This window comes from Enhydra lutris, unplaced genomic scaffold (genome assembly GCF_002288905.1).
Source record: "Enhydra lutris kenyoni isolate GAN:26980312 unplaced genomic scaffold, ASM228890v2 scaffoldscaffold13, whole genome shotgun sequence".
Classification (NCBI taxonomy): domain Eukaryota; kingdom Metazoa; phylum Chordata; class Mammalia; order Carnivora; family Mustelidae; genus Enhydra; species Enhydra lutris.
The window spans coordinates 39,496,748-39,517,654 of record NW_019154097.1 but is presented as its reverse complement, the minus strand read 5'-3'; the positions used below and the strand labels follow the sequence as shown (position 1 = coordinate 39,517,654).

General features: G+C 61.6%; 1 protein-coding gene across 1 annotated transcript; it reads right to left on the bottom strand.

The window, feature by feature from the left end:
• Positions 1–10: 10 nt before the first annotated feature.
• On the bottom strand, positions 11–18,750 carry LOC111145480 (glutamate receptor ionotropic, NMDA 1-like). The gene is made up of 10 exons (XM_022500376.1): positions 18,493–18,750; positions 15,885–16,019; positions 13,117–13,293; positions 10,394–10,456; positions 9,527–9,627; positions 5,408–5,529; positions 5,159–5,333; positions 4,445–4,514; positions 215–456; positions 11–143 (listed from the first exon to the last, which is right to left on the bottom strand). Exons 1-10 carry the CDS (start codon positions 18,748–18,750, stop codon positions 11–13), a joined length of 1,476 nt encoding a protein of 491 aa, XP_022356084.1.
• Positions 18,751–20,907: the final 2,157 nt, after the last annotated feature.

The window sequence follows — 20,907 nt, the reverse complement described above, 5'->3', positions numbered from 1 at the left end:
GGGGAGAGCCCTAGCTCTGGGCAGCGCGAACACGGGGCCCTGTGTGCATCCCCAGCGGGGTGTCCCGGCCGTCCTGCGCGCGCCCGGTCCCGCGGGCTGGGGACGACGCCACGTCTTCCCGCGGAGCCGTAGTGCCCCGGGGTCTGCGGGAGGGAAGAGGGCCACCGAGCCGGCGGCCGCGGGGCCGGGTGCCGGGCGCGCGTGGGTCCCACGCTGGGCGGAGCGGCTGGCGCTGTCCGCGGTGCTGAAGCGGGTCCCGGCGCTGCTCCAGGCGCCCGGCGCGGAGAAGACGCCGCAGCCGCGGCTCCTCCGCGGGCTTCGCTGGTCCTGGTCCTGGTCCCGGCGCTGCGGCGACCGCGGCAGCTGCGGAGCCGCGAGCGGGGCCGGCGTCTCCTGCTCCTCCCGCCGCCCCCGCTTCCCAATACGGAGGGGCGCCTCCCGCGCCAGAGTGTGCGCCTGCGTTGGTGCGAGCATTTAACAGAGCACGCGAGGGGGGGGCTGGGCGCGAGCGTGCGTGTGCGCGCAGGTGTGTTTGGAGGGGTCGCTGGACGTGGGCCGCAGGGAGATGAGTTCACAGAGGTTCGTGGGGTTCGTGTCACTGCAGCTGCCTGGCATGTCTTTTAACATGACCAAATGTGTCCTGGCAGTTTGTGTGTGTGTGTGTGCCCACGCGCGTGCACGAGACTTCACGCATAGTCAACCATATTTCGGGGCCTGATTCTGCTGGCTGGAGACCTGGGGGTGTGGAGAGGCCCTAAGCCATGCCTCTGGGGGAGGGACCATTAGACTCCCCTCTCCAAAAGGCTCAAAATGAGGGAGAAACCCCATCTGCCTGGCCATGTGATTTGGACCCTCCCCCCCCGCCAGAGGGTTGAGAAGAATAGAAAGGGTGACAGTGGCTGCCTCCCCACGTTGACCTGGATCTTCCAGGAGAGTCTGGGGGTCTGGACCCAAATCAGTTACGGAGAAGCCAAGGCCAGAGGGAGTTGTGTTTGTAGTGGATATGACCAAGGTTAGACATCAGAAAGTGCTTGCTCTGGTGAGGTGTGTGCCAGGGTAGATGTCCCATACCCCTGCTTCTACTCTTCCCCCACCCCACCTCTCCTCATTCACTCCCAGCCCCCACTCCTCTTGCCCCTTTCCAGAACCTCCCTCATCCCTCTCACCCTCAGGATCCTAATTCTTTGTCCCTACACCCCTGGAGAGTGCTTCACTTCCCTAACTCAAAGGATGGCTGAAGCTCCGCCCCCTGCCAGTGACATCACTGTTTCCAATAGCAACTGAGGATTCTGCAAACCCAACTGAAAAGCCCCCAATAGGGATAAAGCAGGGCCATCCCCACACCTAAGTGATGTTCTGAGCAGTAGAAAGCGGAGACGCCCTTCCCTGCCTCCCTGTGGTTCTCACCAGCAGGCTGACGCCCCCCTTCCCCGAGCGAAACACAGACACCCAGGGACATCCCTGGTTCTGAGAGGCAGGGGCTTGGCTCTTGGAATGCTTCCTTTCTCAACCCCTTCTCTCTCAATGTGAGGGAATCATTGCTGCGGGGCTAACCGATCCGCAGCCTGTCATGGCCCCCCACCCCGCTCCAGGATTGAGGTCCACCGTGGAAGGAGCACCAATCTTAGACACGCTTACTCCCCTCTGGGCTCGCAGAAGGATCTGTTGGTGGGTGCTTGGGAGTCCAGAGCCAGCCCCACTCCACAGGGTCTATGTCTGGTCTCCAAACTTCTGTGGCCTGTGGCCTGTGGCCTGTGGCCTGTGTCCGGTCAGAGCTTGGAGGCTGTGTGGGTGAATGAGGACTGGCCGCCAGCTCCGTGTGGCCCAGACAGCTCCAGAACACTTTGGAAGGAAAGAATTCAGCAGGGGCTGCAGCCCGAAAGCCTGGCCCCTCCCATCTCCCTCCATTCGCTAGGTGGGTGCTGCAGCAGCTCCTGCAAGCCCTGGAGGGGCAGTTTCTAAATATTCAGAGCTCCAAGAGCTAGTTTCACAGGCTAGGAACTTCAAGCTGGCTACGGCGGAAGCAGCTGCGCCCAGGACATCATCAAAGCCTGCAAACCTGCGCTGCTTCTGCCCCGTGGAGAGTGAGTCTGCCAGCACACCACCCCTCCCCTAGGTGGCCGATGCCCTTGCTTTTGTCCTGAGCCCCTGGTGCACCTTCCAAGCATCCAGGGATGGTGGGGGGAGGCTGTGACTCCCGCCAGACGTTGGCCCCCTCCCCTGAGTGTGTCTCTCCTGGGACCTGCCCTCCATTTTACTCTGTGGCCTTCTCCCAAGGGAGGGGTGCAGCCATAGAGGGCCTGGGCCTTGCTGTGCCCCGATAGGACAGATGAACCTGCCTGGACTTGGACCCCTCTGAATCCACTTTAGCCAATTCTGTCGGGAGGACTCAGGGGCCTGGGGCGGTGCCACTGGCCTGGGTGGAGAGGGAGGCCTGGGTGTCCTCCAGGCCTCCCCCTGGGGAGGTGCTCCTGTGGAGGGAGCTGCACCCCACTGCCAACCCCCCAACCATGCTCCAGAAGGCACTGTCAGTCACAGGCCCGGTCCTCCTAAGCCTCAGTCGATTGGCAGGCTGGCCGAGGGGTGGTCACAAAACCCAAGCAGACCACTCAAGGCTCTTGCCTGGGATTCCGGCTGGATCGGAAGCTGGATCTCCATCCTCTCTGCAGATGCCACTCTGAGAACTGGGGTCAAGAGCCACTTGTGGACACATTCTGCCAAGAGGCGACCCGTCCGAGAGGAGGACGATAACGCCAAGGGGGTAGGGTGCAGAAGCTCTGCAGGCCCCTTGGCCATGGCCAACTCAGAGCCCAGAGGACGGGCCTGCCTCTGGTGTTCACCCGCGGTGAAGGCCTGCCTCCACATTAGGACTGGGGAAACAGGACCGGCTGTCAGACATGGACCGGATGGAGTCCGGCTCTCTGTGCCCTGACCGGGGAGGCCTGAGGACCTTCACAGAGTCCTGCTTCAGACACCAGTGATGCGAGCTTGTTTGCTCTCGTGCTGATTTCCCCTCGCCCACCTTGACCCACCTGGTTCTACTGCCTGCCTCCGGCACCACAAGGTCCCTCCTGTCCCTGTTCCCATCCTCTCTGACTTGCCAAGTCCCACTTTCCCCAAAGACCACCTTCCCAACATCACTAAGTCCCCCACAGACCCCACTGTGGACGAGACCGAGCACTTAGTTCACGCAGCAGATGTCTGCTGAGCAGCTGCTACATTCTGGGCACTGCCCCAAGGACTAGGGGTACCACAGTGGAGGACTTAGACAGGTACCTTAGGTCGTGAGATGCAGGAGGAGGAGGAGAAATCAGAGGGGGAGGTAGAGAGTGATGGTGCCATGTGCTGGTTTTCACATGTCTGTGATCATGCTGATATGCATCCCTTCAAGGGGGCCCGATGCTTCTCCCCTTGACTATGGACTGGACTTGACGACTTTCCTGCTGAATGGAATGTGGCAGGAGGGATGGTGTGCGACGTCTGAGGTTAGGGTTAGAAAGGGGAGCTTCCATCTGGCACTGTCTGTCTCTGGCCATCTGCTCCGGGGCAAGCCAGCTGACTGGCATGCTGGGAGGACAGTCAGCAGTCCTGGGAGATGCCAGCGTGCAGTGTAACCCCATGCCAGGAGCCTCCTGCCCATGGCCAGCCCCGACTTGGAGACTCCAAAGGCCCTCTGGCCCCAGCCGAGCGTTCACATGACCACGGTCCTGGTTAACTTACTGACGGTCATGTCACGGGAGATCTTGAGCCTGAACTACCCTGTCCAGCTGCTCGAGAATCCCTGACCACAGAAACTGTAAGGAACAATGAATGTTTATTGTAGTTTCAGATGCCAAGTTTTAGGATAATTCGTTATGCAGCAACAGATGACTAGTCAATAGTGGTTGTTTTTCTAGGTTACTCCTCCCCTAAAAGATGTCTGAGAAGACGTCTGAATGAGATGAGAATGGAGGCCACTGTCTGAGGAAAGTGATCCTGGGATAGGGAATGGCAAGTGCAAAGGCTCTGGGGTGGAAACATGGCGGGGGGGGGGGACACCAGTCAGTGGGGAGCCAGACAGGCAATCGGCCAGATCCTGGGGGACCGAGTAGGCCATGAGGAAGCCTTCAGCCTTACTTTAAGCGAGCTGAGATGCCATTGGAGAGATTAGATCAGGAGAGTAACACAACTCAGTTTTTTTTTTTTTTTTAAGATTTTATTTATTTGACAGACAGATCACAAGTAGGCAGAGAGGCAGGCAGAGCGGGGAGGGGGTAAGCAGGCTCCTCACTGAGCAGGGAGCCCGACTCGGGGCTGGATCCCAGGACCCTGGGATCATGACCTGAGCCAAAGGCAGAGGCTTAACCCACTGAGCCACCCAGGCGCCCCTCAGCTTGTTTTTTAGAAAGGATCCCTTGGCTGCTATGTGGAGAACTAGCGACCAGCCAGTACATTACGGGATCACCCATGGGTCGGTGACAGCCACGGAACGAGGAGGCGGATGGGCCATGAGGTTCTTGTCCATGGTGGTACTGCTGACTGAGAATGGAAAGGGGCAGGTCCATAGGTCCTCTGAAGTAGGAATCAAGACTTTAATATTTTTACAAAGTTTCCACTAAGCACTGCTAGAGAGTCTCCAAATTTTGATAGGCTATTTTTATTTTCATTCAGTTAGACGTTTTTCCATTCTCATTTCCCTCGCAATTTCTTCTTTGATTTACTGCGTATGTGGGAGCCTGTCATTTCATTTTCAAATATTTGGATATTTTCCTGGTATCGATTTTTGCTGTAATTTCAGTGCGGCCAGAGCACAAACACACTGAGACTTGTCTTCTGGTCCATAATATGGTTTTTCCTGGTGACTGTTCTTTTTTTTTTTTTTAAGATTTTATTTATTGGACAGACAGAGATCGCAAGTAGGCAGAGACGCAGGCAGAGAGAGGAGGAAGCAGGCTCCCTGCTGAGCAGAGAGCCCGATGCGGGACTCGATCCCAGGACCCTGGGATCATGACCTGAGCCGAAGGCAAAAGAAAGAAAGAAAGAAAGAAAGAAAGAAAGAAAGAAAGAAAGAAAGAAAGAGGACTGCCTCCCTCGGGTGTCCGCGTGGGGACCACCTGCCCAAGAGAACTGCTCCCGCCTCCGGAGAGGCCCCGCCCACCCCGGAAGAGGCCCCGCCCACCTCTTGAAGAGCGGCCCGGTCTTCCAGATGTTGGTGTTGCCCACGCAGCCGCGGGGCGGGTCGGTGATGTTCTCCTTCTCCAGCAGGTCGTGCACTGCCTGGGCCACCACGCCCACGGCGTCGCTAATGTGCGCGGACTCGTTCTTGCCATTGATGAGCTGCAGTCCGATGATGCCTGGGGCCGGTGTGGTGGGCTTAGAGTCCGTGGGGACGCCCTGCCCACCCGACCCCGAGAGGACCCGCACTCACCGTCCGGGGCGTAGCGCAGAGCGTTCCCTGAGATCTCGCGCTCCCCCACCAGCCACACGTACCCCGAGCCTGTCATGTTCAGCATCGCGGCTGCGCGGTACACGGTGGCAGCATCGTCCTCGCTGTGGGGCAGAGGGGGGTGACGGGCCAGGACTCTAGCCTTTCCCCACCGGGCCTGGGGCTGCTCTCAGTTTGCACGTTCTCTTCTGGAGTCTGGGCAACCCCCCAGCCCCTCCCCCAGCTATGCCCTTGCCTGGAAATAGGCCTGGGGACACTGCAGAGGTGACAGGCCCAGCACCACCGCCACCTCCAGGCCTCCTTGCGTCCAGTGATGGTGCAGAGGGACCGGTACCAGCCTGCATCGCCAGCCCACACCTGGGCCAGGAGACACCCCCCCCAACCCCGCCCACAACAGCAGGAAGGGGAGGGGAGGGGGTGGGGAGGAGGGGGTGTGGGTCCCAGACCCCCAGAGTTTCCAGCCTCTCTTGCTGGCCTCCTGCCTTGGGGAGCAGGGTCAGGGGTCATTGCAGATTGCTCACTTGCCCACCAGTCACCAGGTGCCAGGCCCTGCTCTGAACACTTTACAGACTCTCGTATTTAATGATCAGTGCTCTCCCTGGGGTTCTGTGTGTGGACAGCCACCCCAGAATCCATGCTCCTGCGCCCCCCTGAGCAAGCTGTGCGCCCTCCGATTTCCCACACCCACACATGCAGGACAAGGGGCCAGGCATGCTCCAGGTTCGTCAGATGGGGGCGGGACCCCGGGAACTGCCCCCCGCAGGGCAGCGAGAGCCACTGCCCCCACTCAGGAGGCTGCCCAGAGCCAGGTGCCAGCAGGATGCAGGGCGGGGCCTGGCCTTGGAGGCAAATGTGATCCTGAGCTCTCAGGGTGTCCTTACAGGGGATTCCCTGTGCACCTGGTCCTCGTAGGCTCTCCTCGTCGGGACATCAGGACAAGCATCCTGGGTCTGGTGGAGCTATGGGGGCCCCTGGGGTTCCTGCCCCTGCTCCCACCTTCCTTTCTCTGCCAGCCTGGACCGGCCCCAGATGGGCCTACACAGCTGACATTTGCTACTGCAGGGTCCAGAGGGGTTGGGCAGACCATCTGAGTGCTGGGTTATTTTCACAATGACTGACCCTGGAAACTGAGGCGGCTCTAGACTCCCTAAGGGGTCTGCTCCCAATTTTCTCAAGGGTTAGCCAGCAAGGAAATGCAGACCTTCCGTGCTCACTCTGCATGACGTGCTCCTGTCAGATGTAAGCCACACACAGAGAGGTGCCCCGGGCAGCACCACTCCCGTGACCAAGGACAGCCTCCGGCCTGGCGGCCCAGCAAAGCCAGCGCTGTGTCTGCAGGCGCACAGGCAGCCGCTGAAGCTGGCAGAGAAGCCGTCTGCGCGACACCTTCACGTCTGCGACATCTGGCTGAGCGGACTGAGCGCACGCCTGGGCTTGTGTCTGTGTGAATCGCAATCACTGGTAAAAAGCTGTAGGCGAAACCCTGATCATTCCATCCAACTGTCTGAGGGAAGCAGTCAGTCCCAGAAAAGACGATCTCCGGAAGGTAAGAATGAACTTTGAGAGATGAACTCTCTGCCCTCCGTAGAAAATTGCTCAAAAATTAGGACTGGCTTGTGAGGTCTCTCCAGAATGTGCTCTCAATGGCCCTCACGAAGGCGGAGCCAGTGTGTCAGGGGAGCACCAGGGCCAAGGAGACCTGCGCATGCTGCCCACTAGCCTCCCTGGCTCCCCGGGACCTGGGCGCGCTGGGCAGCCCAGGGCCCTCTGTCGCCTCTGTTCCCAGGAGCCAGCTGTGAGGGGAGGGTCCCTTCCAGTCTTAACATCCAGGGAGGGGCCTCATGCGGACCCAAGAGGGGCTGTGCGGCTGCTGTGTGTGCTCGGCCTTGCTGGCAATGTCGGTACACGTGTGGGGCAGGTGTGTGCACGCAGACTGTGGCGCGCATGTGGTGTGTGTATGTGTGCGTGACTACACACGTGCGCCGTGCATGTACATATGCATGGGGTGTGTGCACGTGTATAGAAGTGTGCACTGGTCTGTGTAGAAGTGTGTGTGGTGTATGCCATGTTGTGCCTCTATGTGCACGGATAGTGTGTGTGTGTGTGTGTGTGTGTGTGTGAATATCTCATGTGCGTATATGTACGGTACAATGTGTACGCATGTGTGGACGCTTGGCATGTATTGTGCGTGTGTGTACATGGTGTTTGCACTGTGTGGGTGTGTACACAAGCAGTGTGTGTGTGAGTGGTGTGAGTGTGCTGTGTGCCTCTGGGCACGTGCGCGCAGGTTTATTTGGGCATGTGTGTGCATGTGATGCGTGTGTGCTCGTGTGCGCGCGCGTGCAAGTGAGGTATGTGCCGCATGTGTGTGATGCGTGTGTGTGTCGTGTGCATGTGATGCGTGTGTGCTCGTGTGCAATCGTGTATGTGGTGCACACGCAGAGTCCGTGTGTGTGTTTCCGTGTGTGCAGGGTGTGTGTGCAGCTGTCACACAGGACCACGTGGCCTGCCCCAGACGGAGCTTTCGCTGGGTCCACCCCTGCCAAAGCTGTCCTTGAGCCTGGGGGCTGGCGACGCAGGGCAGGCCCCTCCCAGCCCGCACTCGGGGGCTTGGCGGTGTGGCATGGGACATTACAGAGCAAGGAAAACAGCCGAGAAAGTGGCCAGCCCGCTGCTGGGACCTGGGTGCGGCAGGGAGTCTGCAGACCGCTGTTGCCCATGGCTTTCCGGCCGTGTCCTGGCAGCCACTCCGCTGATAAGGGGAGGGCTGAGTGGTCTAGTTCAACGTGACCTCACCCTTCTTACAAGCGCCCAATAGCTGGAAATCTATGTTTGGCATGAGCTCCTCGGGTCAGTTGTCCTGATTGAAGGGGCCTGCTGGTTGTTAGCTGACTGTCCGTTCGCCCATCTGTCTGTCTGCTGGCCCACTCACCCACCCATCCTTTGATCCCGCCAAATCCCCTGAACTTCTCTCAAACCCCATGATGAATAAGGGGGTAGAAGCCAATTGGGAAACCAAAAGGGAGGATCTGCTGGGGCTCTCCCTGTAGGCTCATTCTGGGCAGGGCTTGCCCTGGGAGGGATGGGGCAGCCCCCTGACCTTGCCTGGGCCTGTCCCTACACCTTTCTCCCGGAGTCCTCCCCCCAGTGCCCAGGGTCGGATGGTTGGCATGAGCACGGGTCAGCCAGGAGCAGACGGGATGAGCTCCCAGCTGCGGTAAGCATGGAACTCCCTGCTGTCTAGCCCACGGAGCCTTCGTTGCCCGCCCCCCACCCTAGCACCAGGAGGTGGGGCACCGGGCTCTGTGTCAGGGGTTTGTTGACTGAATGTCCGAACGGACACCTGCTGCAACTCAGAGGACTGCTTCCTCCTTGTGGCCTGGCGGACAGCGGCATTTGGGGAATGTTCCTCTGGGCCGGGTGACCCCATTTCTCTCTCCACTCTATTGGGAGTCTAGTGGTGCTTCTGGGAAAGGGCAGACTGTGGTGTGTCCCTGTAAGCCCTCCTGGCTCTTCCTTTTTCTAGTCCAGGGGCCCGGATGTCCCCTTCCCAGGGGGCACTTAGCCATCTACAGATAGAGACACTTTTGCTGGGGTCTCATCTCCAAGGTCAACCTGGGGGTCAGGTTCTGGCCGGCTGCAGCCTGGTTTCCACAGGTCCCTGACCAGTTCCCTTTTCCTACTGCCACTCCAGCCGCTCCAATCCTTCCGTCCTAGGACTCTGGCTCTCTCCCTGCTGTGGCCTTCTCCCCTGGGTTCACCTGCACACCCACATGGCCCTTCCCCGGCGTTTGCCTCTGAGCCCAGCTCCCAGAGTCCTGGGTCATCTCTCTCCCCTTGGACCATGTTTGTGTTCCGAGAGCAGGGACTCGTCCATCTCCCATCTCAGAGCAAGCAGCAACAGGTGACCGGAGAGAGAAAGGATGGACAAGTAGAGGGCATTGCATCGACTGGGTCTCCAGGTGTACGTGGGGGAGGGGCGCGGGGGGGCTCTCCTCGGCCATGGCACTCGGGAAGCTGAAACTCAGCATCAGCCCCACAGTGCCCCTGGCCAGGGCCAGGCCTGGGTGAAGTAGTGGGCGGGGCCCAGCCCAGCCTCACCTGGCGGAGAGGATGATGACCCGGGCCTCCAGCTCCCGTGCCTCCATCAGCAGGGCCGTCACGTTCTTGGTCCCCGGGTCGAACTGCAGCACCTTCTCTGCCTGCGGTGTGAGCGGGAGTGTCAGCAGGTGGTTGGGGCAGGGCCTAGTGCCTCAGGGGCGAGAGGCGGGCTGTAGCTGCTAGGAGCCCAGAGACAGCTTAGCTAGGGCCGCCGCGGCCCGCACCTGTCGCCCGCACTGTGCACCTGCCTGCCCGGCTCCTGCCTGGCCTGGCCTGGCCTCGAGTGCTGTCCTTCTTCAGCCTGCGCGCTCTCCTGCACTCGCGCCAGCGCTCTCCTGTCCTCACTTTTGCACTGAGCATGCAAGTGGAGGTGGGCGAGACTCAGGATGCGTGCAGCGGACAGAAACAGAAAAGAGTTTTGGAATGCAACCGGGAGCAGAGATAGGGCCGACTTTTCCAAAACCACGGGAGGTCCTCTCGGCCGACCCTGCAGGCCCCTGCGGGAGCAGCTGGACCGACAGGGGCAGGCGGGCGGCTGGGTGGGCAGGCGCCCTCCTGGGTTCCTCGAGGAAGCCCTGGGGGTCCCGGAGATTCGCATGCACTTCCCGGAGAGCAGCTCCTCCTGCGGCCGGCCGTGCCTGCTTCTCGGGGCAGGCCCGGGCTGAGGCCGCGGTGGGCAGGCCGCGGGCACCCAGGCGGCCTGCTTCTGCCCTGTCCTGCCTGTGGCTGCCTGCCTCACGACCTCACTCTCCTCAAGGCTCAGGCCCGCGGCGCGGCGCAGCTGGGCCGACAGTGGCCCCGTGGCCGAGGCGCCGGAGGCCAGGGCTCCCTAGTCGGTGGGTGGCGTGCACGTCCATGCATATATACCTTGGGTCCGCGCTTGTTGTCATAGGACAGTTGGTCGAGGTTTTCATAGTTCCTTTTTTTACTCTGATGAATAATGTGCACAGAGAAAATATGCAGACACAGAAGAAGATTATAAACGGTTGAAAATGACGGCGCTAAAGCAACCACACCACCTCCTCGGCGCGTGTGCAGACGGGCACGTACCTGGAGCTCGCAAACACCGCGGCCCGGGCGGGGTTGGGGGGCCGGGGCACTGGGGGCGGGGGGCCGGGCCGCTGGGGCTCCCGGCCGCGGAGCTGTGCTCTCAGAAAAGGTCACACTTGGGAGGAAGGGCACCCTGTCTGTCCAATACCAACATGTCCCTCTGGGGCCCCACGTGCCGCCCCCCCAGCCCCTGCCATGCACCTGCCTTGTGGTCCCAGCAGTGCCAGGCCAGCCCCAGGCAGTGCTGCATGGGGGTGAGCAGTGCCTCCCTCACAGTCTGTCCCCTTGGTCCCTCCCCTCTTGGCCTCCTGGCCTCTGTCTCCCCTAGAGGCCCGGGTGCCTGTTCTCACTGACGGGCGTGTGTACACCTGTCGGCCCACATGTGCACGGGAGAGCGAGTGTGACAGGGTTGTGTGTGTGTGTGTGTGTGCACCTGTGCGCACAGGGTGGTATGCATCTGTGGGCATCTGTGTGAAAGTTAGTCTACACAAGCTTTTGGTGGGAAAATGAGGGCCAGTGCCATCCGCACACTCGTGTGCGCGTGCATGTGCGGCGGCACGTACATAGGCATGTGTGCAGGCGTGTGTGCAGGCACGTGCGTAGGTGTGTGTATGCATGTGTGTGTGGAGACGTGTGTGAGAGCACGTGTGTAGGCACATGTGTGCATTGAGGGCACATGTGCAAGCATGTGTTTGTGGGCACGTGTATAAGTATGTGCGTGCATGTGTGGGCACGTGTGTAGGTGCGTGTGCATGGGAACACAGGTGTGTGAGCACGTGTGTAGGCCTGTGTGTGGGTGTGTGCACGTGTGTGCAGGGACATGTGTGTGCAGGCATGTGTGTCAGTGTGTGTGTGTGCATGTGTGGGCACGTGTGTAGGTGTGTGTGTACATGGGGATGCGGGTGTGCGAGTATGTGTGTAGGCCTTGTGTGGGGGGGCACGTGTGCAGGCCTTGTGTGGGCACGTGTGTGTGCAGGGAGACGTGTATGCGGGCATGTGTGTCAGCATGTGCAAGCATGTGTGTGGGCGCGTATGCAGGCACATGTGTGGGTGTGGGTGTGGGTGTGCATGTGTGAGCCGGGGCATGTGTGGGCCCATGTGTGAGTTGGTGGGTGAGTGTGTCCGTGGGCTCCAGGCCTGTGTGCATGTCCAGGTGCAGTCTCTGGCTGGGGAGGGTGTGAAGTGTGAGGGGATCGTCTTGGGAATGGCACACCCCTGTGAGCACGAGTGCACATGGGTGGGTGCGCATGGGCATGGCTGGTAAGCGTGTGAGTGAGTGTGTGCAGCCACCGGTGGGCTGGCAGGAGGGGCTCAGCGTGCCAGGCACTGGGAGATGGTGTCTTGGGAGGCGCGGGGGGGGGGGGGGCCCTTGGCCCGGGGCGCCCGCCCCCCCCTTTAGGCCCCGCCCATCCCCCCCCCCCCCCGCGGGGCCCCCCCAGGACCCTCTGAGTCTGCCCTCTGGCTTCACCCACCCCAGCCTGTGCCCTCTACTCCCTTCAGGGGCCTATGGGGGCCTGGGGTTGGCACTAAGTTGGTTGAAGCCAGCTCTGACTTCACAGACAGAACATGCTCCCCGCCAGCCCCTCGGTCTGGCCTCCCCGCCCGCCGCAGCCTAGGCCTCCCCCACTCCCCCCGCCCCGCCGTACTAACTGAGGGCCGTGCATGGCCCTGGGGTTGAGCGCTCAGGGCTCCGGCCTACGTGAAGGCGGGACCCTGGGCCTCCTCAAGCTGGCCATGGGGGCGGGCAAGGAAGGGGCCAGGGGTCACCTGGACCCCCCATAAATTGCCCCTCTGCTCTCTCTGCGCTCCCCCGGAGTGGGAGCCGGGCTGGGGCTGTTGCTGAGTGTATCCAGAGCCGGGAGGGATCCCAGCCTCACGAGGGGAGTGGGGGGGGCGACAGCCTCGGGGCTCAGTGGGGGGGAGTGGAGGCCTGAAGGGGGGAGAGCCCAGGCCGAGGGGAGGGGGCGGCAGATGTCCGTGAAGGAGCTCTGGTGAGGACAATGGGCGGCTGAGGGGGTAGGGTGGCCGGGGAGGGGAGGTCGTGGAATGCAGGGAGGGAGAGTACGGGCTCCTTTGGGGGAGGGGCACGATTGCTGCGGCCCTAAGGCCAATGGGACTGGGAGGGGGGAGAGGGGCGGGTAGGGGGCGGGGCCACGCGGGGCGGCACCGGGGGACTGCGCGGGGGAGGGGGGCGGGGCCACACCGGGCGGCGCCGGGGGACTTTGTGGGGGGTGGGCCCCGCAGCCCCGTGCGGAGGGGTGCGGCGGCGGGCGGGGTGGGGTGTTTGCGGAGCTCCAGGTGGTCCTGCCCTCGCCCCGCAGGGACTGACACGAAGGAGATTCGGACTAATGGCAAAGCGAGTGAAATGAGCCGAGAACAGGCCGGGGCGGGCGCTCGCCAGACGTGGTGGTGCTGACCATGCACGATGGAAAGAGAGGGTGTCACACACGGGCCACAGACACAGGCCGGCGGCTCCTGCTCCTGCCGCCGCGGCGCCTCGGCGGCTCCTGCTGCGCCGCCCGCCCGCCGCCCGGGCTCACCTTGGACTCGCGCTCCTCCAGCAGCGTCTCCAGGCGCTTCTGCGCGGCCCTGCCCTCGTGGTCGTCGCTGACCAGGAGGATGACGTGGTTCCAGCTGTACACGCGCATCATCTCGAACCACACGCTGGACTGGTGGGAGTAGGGCGGCACGGTGCGGAGAAAGCTCAGGTGGATGCTCTGCGGGGACAGGGGCGGGGCTGAGGGGCTCTGCGGGACGGGGGGCGGGGCTGAGGGGCCGCGCGGCGGGGGAGGGGAGCGCGCAGGGTGGGGGGCGCTCTCCCCACCAAGCAGACCCCACACCCCGGGGATCCTGCCTCCTCCTAGCTCTACCCTCACAGCACCCGGGACACCTGTCAGAGTCAGGGACCCCGCCCCCACTGCTGCCTCCCCCCACGCCCTCGGGTCTGAGAAACCGCAGCTCCTCAGTCTGCCCAGCAGCTCCGGGACAGACATGAGGTCCTGGGGACTGTCCCTGGGCTGAGCTCCCCTGCTCCCTGGCGGCCTCCCCCTCTCAGAGATCCCCACTGGGGCTTCACGGGGCTCCTTCCCAAATCCGCAGAACCGTAGTGTTTGCCAGAAGTCTTGATTTGGGGCTAACTACTTCTTGTCTGCAAGTCCAGAGGTGGTTGCCTGCTGACGCTCCCTACTCTGTATGTCCCTGAAACAGCCAGCACAGGGCACGATGGGACAGGAGCGCACAGCAGGCTCTGCCCTCCTCGGTCTTGCTCCTCCATGTCTACCCAGGAAACGCTAGTCCCATGCTGATCTTGTGGTCATCTGAGATGACCACATCATTTTCCCACCTGCTCCCTCTTTGTGGCCTGGGGGCAGTGCCTTGGAACCTGAGCACAAGAAGGCCCCTTTGCCTCTAGCCCTCACCCACTTGTCAGTGCGGCAGCAAGGGGGTTGTAGTCAGGGTCTTGGGCTGGCTCTGACCCAGGCCTTTGCAATCTGTGTGCTGGGCACAGACTGGCAGTGGATTGGGACCATGAGTGGGGCCAGGGCGGACTTGTGAGGTTAGGTCATTAGGTTTGACCTCACGCTGGACCAGGGACTTGGGCTGCAATCTGAATCTGGGCTACGGTTCTGCCCTGGCACAGGGCGCCTCCTCCCAGCCGCTTTCCTGGGCAGAGCACAGTTCCTTCCTCTTGCATATGAGGGGTCTGGTGTCAGAGAGCTAAGGAGGTTGGAGGGCACAGGACAGGATCCCCACTTGTCTTCAGCCAAAGGCTAAGTGCACTAGAACAGTCTGGACGCCTCAGCTACATGCTGGGGCTTCCAGAGCCTCAGGAAGGGGCTGCTGCTCCGGCCTCCAACCGGGAGGCTTGAGGCTCTTGAGGAGGGTGTCTTCCCCTGGGGGCCTCCTGGAGAAACTTTGGCTCTGGGCTTACTTTCCCTTGCCTCTGGACAGACCCATCCTTGACCTCCCCAGACCTCCCTGGCCCCAGCTGGGATGACCTCCATGCCTTAGGAAGCTTTATCTAGAACTGTGAGCTCCTGGCAAGATGAACTTGGAGAGGATGGGAGACCGGGAAGCCCCCAGCACATGGCGCCTCGTCTGATCCTTCCTGATCTGTCTGCAGGGAGCCCAAGGTCTGGAGGAGGCTTTGGGGCCCTCCCAGCCTCTTGGTGGCTCTCGGCTTCCCCAGCTCTTGTGCCCAGACCATGGACAGACGCTGTGGGAGAGCTGTGTGACCTAGAACGAGTTCCCCGCCTCTATGGGATACCAAATCGGTGACCTCTTGACTCTTCCAGCTGCTGCTCCAGGGCTGGATGGCTCCAGCCAGACCCCCATTCCCCCCTGAGGACCACAAGTGTCCTATATGCTGCTGAGTGGTGATGCTGGCCGCCCCGGGACCTGCAGACCCCAGACTAGCCTCTCCTGCCATGAGCGGCATCCTCTGTCACCCTGCACCCATGTGGACATCCTTCCCACCTGTGCCCTGCAGCGGGAAGGGCTGGGACCCACAACCTCATGGCTGTGTGGTACACCCCTGCCAGGCTTTTCCTCCCCTGGCAGCGCCCCCTCCAGCTCTCCAAAATCCACCCGTCTGTCCCTTCTCCCAGCCTGCGGGGACCTCTGCTGCTTCCAAGGGCTCGTTATTGGTGCCTGTCACCTGCCAAAGGGAGTGTGTGTCCGTGTGTGGGCATGAGTATAAGTGCACGGCTGTGCTTATGAGTGTGTGTGTGTGTGTGTGTGTGTGTGTGTGATGGAACATGAGTATGGGAGGGTGAACACATTAGTGTCACTGTGACTGTAGGGTGTGTGTGCACGTGTGAGCATGTGTAAGAGCACCCAAGCTTTCCCGGGAACGTGCGTGTGCGCCGGAACCTGATGTGAAGGTATGTAAGAGTGCATGCTGTGAGTGTGTGTGAGTGTGCGTGTGTGTGGGCGTGTGTAAGAGCAACTGAGCGTTCCCGGGAATGTGTTTGTGTGCACGCAGGCTTCGTGTGGAGGTAGGGGTGTGTTTGTAGCTGTGCATCTGTGGGAGTCCGAGTTCGCCTGCTAGGAGAATGCGCATCAGTGTGCATGCGTGTGTCTTCGGCTCTGTGTATGCGTGTGAGTGTGTGAACATGCGTGAGTGCATGAGCTCTCGTCTCATCCTGCTGCTCCTCGAGCCCAGAGCCCATGGTCTGAGCACGTCCGTGCCTCCACCCTGCCCCCCTTCCCAGGGCAGCTGCCAGTGGCCCTGGGCGGCAGCACTCAGCCACTGGGTCTGAACACAGGAACAGAGCCAGCTGGGTCCCCATGGAGTGGTCAGGCTTACCTTGTCTGAGTAGATGGACATACGGGTGGTCAGCCCCAGGACGGGGATGCGGTAGAAGCCGGCTGTGTAGGAGACGGGGGTGGGAGTGAAGTGGTCGTTGGGGGTAGGTGGGTGGCTAACTAGGATGGCGTAGACCTGTGGACACAGGGGACAGTGTCAGCTCAAGGTGGGGGTGAAGGTGGGATGGGCACTGCCCTGGAGCTGGCTGCCCAGGAGCAGCAGAGGCTGAACTCAGCAGGCCAGGTTGGGGAAGTCCAGGGGCCTTGTGTGTGCGTACGTGCTGCCCAAGGGGCACGCACCCCCGGCAGGGGGACAAGACCCTGTAACCACCCTCAAAGAGGAGGACGACTGAAGGCTGAGGCAGAGGCAGAGCAAGACTCCAGGGAGCAGACAGGACACACAAGGGGATGATGGACCTCCCCGTACTTTCCCTGGTGGGGCCTGCCTTCACCTCCTTTCACTGGAGGGATTGCCTTGGGGTGTGTATTCAGACCTTGAGAGGAAGGACAAAGACTGTTCTTGGGATGTCCCTGGAGCCGCACATTGCCCCATGGGGTGGCTAGAGTGGTCGGTCCTGCCGCATGTTGACCAGCTCACCCGTGCCACGCACTGTCCCTCCTCCTGGGTGCGGAGGCCAGGGCTCCCGAAACGGAGAGCTGCCCTGGAACGTCTCTGTCTAGTGCTGTAGACTGGGCTCTGTCGGGAGAAGCCGGGCAAGGAGCCGCGGAGCCCTCAGTCCTTTTGCAGTTTCTTCCAGGGCCCGGCTGAGCTCAGCCTGGTTTGAACAAGACCCAGTCCTGACTTTGAGCACCGACTAATCCTCAAGGAAGGGAAGGGAGGTGCCGGGGTAGGGGTGCAGCCTAGCCTTCCTGCCCAGGCCACGGCCAGCTCCTGCGGGCAGGTTTGAAGCCAGTGGCTCAGTCCTCCAAGGCAGGGGAAGGGGGGTGGCTGGAGCCAAGGGTTTGGCAATTTCCTGCCGGCCTCACATTAGAAGGACCCGTGTCTGTCCCAACTCCGCCTTCCCATCACAGCCCCAGGGCCTACCTCTTCCTGCACTGCCACGCTAGCAGAGCCCTTGCCCTTCGGGTGTGCTCACGGAGGGGCAGCTGCTGCCCTCACCTTTGCTCCTGGCACTGGCTGTTCTCTGAGGGAACAATGCTCACAGACAGGGTAACTGGGAGTGGGAGGAGGGGTCCCCAGAAAGGGCTCTGCCTGGATTCTCTAACTCCACTTCTTCACGTTTCTCCCTCATCCCAGATGGGACACGTGACCTAAGCTGCTGGCCGCAAAGGCTTCCCCCAGTCCTATCTCTACTGCTCGGGGCTGGGAGCAGGGAGGTGGCTTGCGAGGTGGGGAGGGGGAGATCCCTGAGAAAGCTCAGCCCCTAGCCTCTGCAGCGGGAGCTGTCTGGACTGGCGCTTCCTCCCCGGGCCCTCACCTCCAGTCTGCACCCAAAAGTGCCCAGTCTGTGTCTGCGTGGGCGTCTGACCAGGCAGATGTTCACAGGTATGTGCTGGACTACATGTGTGTGTAAACGTACACCCAACATGTCCGCGCGTGTGTGTATGCGTGTGCATGATGGCATCTGTGTGTGAGCATGTGCACCTGGGTGTGCTGAGCACTGTGTGGCCCCAGAGTGTGGGTGTCCGTGGGTGTGCCTGTGTGTTGGGCGGGTGGGTGTGAGTGAGCGTGTGCAGTCCACTGTGATGCCGATGTACGTGAGCGTGTGCTAGTGCAAGTCTAAGCGTCTGTGTGCACGAGCACAGGCGTGAATGCGTGCACCTGTGAGTGTGCCTGCCCGCCGATGCCCACAGATGTGGGGTGTCTGTCAGGTGAGCGCTCGTTCGGCCCAGCGTCAGCCTGGCGCTTACATAAAGGCTGCATTGCAGTGCTCCCGTGGATTCACTGGGATTCAGCAGGCAGCACGGCACAGGGGCGGACAGCTCCGACAGGCAAAATCCTAGGAGTCATGTCCTCCCCCGCAGCGCTGGCTGTCAGCAGCTCCCCCGCTGTGCCCTGACACCTCCCACAAGCACAGTCCCCACTCCCACCCTCCAGAACACCCTGCTTCAACACCTGGGCCATTTCCCATCTCAGTCAAACCCATGGGTGGGGGAAGGGGAGAGGAAGGGAAGGAGGTCTAGAAGCAGAGACAAAGATGGCCCCAGGCCCCGTCCTCCTTAAAGACTTGCGCATAGTGCGTGCTTGTGGCTGGGAGAGCACTTCTGCCCATAAGCCCAGGACACCCACCCCTCACAGACACAGTGATGAAACAAACCATGAAATTCTTGCCTCACATCTGCACACAGGGCTCAGGACCTGGAGTCCTGGAGCCCTGGAACCTTGTGAGGACTGACCAACGTAGCAGGTGACCAGTGGGGGGGGGCGGGGAGCAAGATGGGGCACTGGTGTTTGGCTGCTAGTGAGACCAGCCCTTTCCAGCAGGAGCCAGCTGGCATAGGGGTCCTCTCTTAAGAGGGCTAGGAAAGAGTGGGATGAAACTGGGACAGTAGGAGGGATGGAGGGGGGAGGAGGGAGGAAGGTGGGAAGGTGTGGGGGGAGGGGTAAGCGGGGTTGGGGGGGAGCCCTGGTGGGGGATGGTGGGCACCTGGCTGGAGATGAGGTCCTCGCACACCGACAGGGCCATCTGGATGGCGTTGGGCTTGTGGGTGACAGAGGTGGCATTGAGTTGGATCTTCCAGGAGCCATGCCGCTTGTTGGCCTGGTTCACGGCCTCACGGAACATCTGCTCGTGCTTCCGCGTGCTCAGCACAGCTCCAATGTTGACGATCTTGGGGTCGCAGGCGGCGCGGGCGAAGGAGCAGGAGAAAAGCAGGGCGAGTGTCAGCAGACGCATGGTGCTCATGGGCTCCGGGGAGAGCCCTAGCTCTGGGCAGCGCGAACACGGGGCCCTGTGTGCATCCCCAGCGGGGTGTCCCGGCCGTCCTGCGCGCGCCCGGTCCCGCGGGCTGGGGACGACGCCACGTCTTCCCGCGGAGCCGTAGTGCCCCGGGGTCTGCGGGAGGGAAGAGGGCCACCGAGCCGGCGGCCGCGGGGCCGGGTGCCGGGCGCGCGTGGGTCCCACGCTGGGCGGAGCGGCTGGCGCTGTCCGCGGTGCTGAAGCGGGTCCCGGCGCTGCTCCAGGCGCCCGGCGCGGAGAAGACGCCGCAGCCGCGGCTCCTCCGCGGGCTTCGCTGGTCCTGGTCCTGGTCCCGGCGCTGCGGCGACCGCGGCAGCTGCGGAGCCGCGAGCGGGGCCGGCGTCTCCTGCTCCTCCCGCCGCCCCCGCTTCCCAATACGGAGGGGCGCCTCCCGCGCCAGAGTGTGCGCCTGCGTTGGTGCGAGCATTTAACAGAGCACGCGAGGGGGGGCTGGGCGCGAGCGTGCGTGTGCGCGCAGGTGTGTTTGGAGGGGTCGCTGGACGTGGGCCGCAGGGAGATGAGTTCACAGAGGTTCGTGGGGTTCGTGTCACTGCAGCTGCCTGGCATGTCTTTTAACATGACCAAATGTGTCCTGGCAGTTTGTGTGTGTGTGTGTGCCCACGCGCGTGCACGAGACTTCACGCATAGTCAACCATATTTCGGGGCCTGATTCTGCTGGCTGGAGACCTGGGGGTGTGGAGAGGCCCTAAGCCATGCCTCTGGGGGAGGGACCATTAGACTCCCCTCTCCAAAAGGCTCAAAATGAGGGAGAAACCCCATCTGCCTGGCCATGTGATTTGGACCCTCCCCCCCCGCCAGAGGGTTGAGAAGAATAGAAAGGGTGACAGTGGCTGCCTCCCCACGTTGACCTGGATCTTCCAGGAGAGTCTGGGGGTCTGGACCCAAATCAGTTACGGAGAAGCCAAGGCCAGAGGGAGTTGTGTTTGTAGTGGATATGACCAAGGTTAGACATCAGAAAGTGCTTGCTCTGGTGAGGTGTGTGCCAGGGTAGATGTCCCATACCCCTGCTTCTACTCTTCCCCCACCCCACCTCTCCTCATTCACTCCCAGCCCCCACTCCTCTTGCCCCTTTCCAGAACCTCCCTCATCCCTCTCACCCTCAGGATCCTAATTCTTTGTCCCTACACCCCTGGAGAGTGCTTCACTTCCCTAACTCAAAGGATGGCTGAAGCTCCGCCCCCTGCCAGTGACATCACTGTTTCCAATAGCAACTGAGGATTCTGCAAACCCAACTGAAAAGCCCCCAATAGGGATAAAGCAGGGCCATCCCCACACCTAAGTGATGTTCTGAGCAGTAGAAAGCGGAGACGCCCTTCCCTGCCTCCCTGTGGTTCTCACCAGCAGGCTGACGCCCCCCTTCCCCGAGCGAAACACAGACACCCAGGGACATCCCTGGTTCTGAGAGGCAGGGGCTTGGCTCTTGGAATGCTTCCTTTCTCAACCCCTTCTCTCTCAATGTGAGGGAATCATTGCTGCGGGGCTAACCGATCCGCAGCCTGTCATGGCCCCCCACCCCGCTCCAGGATTGAGGTCCACCGTGGAAGGAGCACCAATCTTAGACACGCTTACTCCCCTCTGGGCTCGCAGAAGGATCTGTTGGTGGGTGCTTGGGAGTCCAGAGCCAGCCCCACTCCACAGGGTCTATGTCTGGTCTCCAAACTTCTGTGGCCTGTGGCCTGTGGCCTGTGGCCTGTGTCCGGTCAGAGCTTGGAGGCTGTGTGGGTGAATGAGGACTGGCCGCCAGCTCCGTGTGGCCCAGACAGCTCCAGAACACTTTGGAAGGAAAGAATTCAGCAGGGGCTGCAGCCCGAAAGCCTGGCCCCTCCCATCTCCCTCCATTCGCTAGGTGGGTGCTGCAGCAGCTCCTGCAAGCCCTGGAGGGGCAGTTTCTAAATATTCAGAGCTCCAAGAGCTAGTTTCACAGGCTAGGAACTTCAAGCTGGCTACGGCGGAAGCAGCTGCGCCCAGGACATCATCAAAGCCTGCAAACCTGCGCTGCTTCTGCCCCGTGGAGAGTGAGTCTGCCAGCACACCACCCCTCCCCTAGGTGGCCGATGCCCTTGCTTTTGTCCTGAGCCCCTG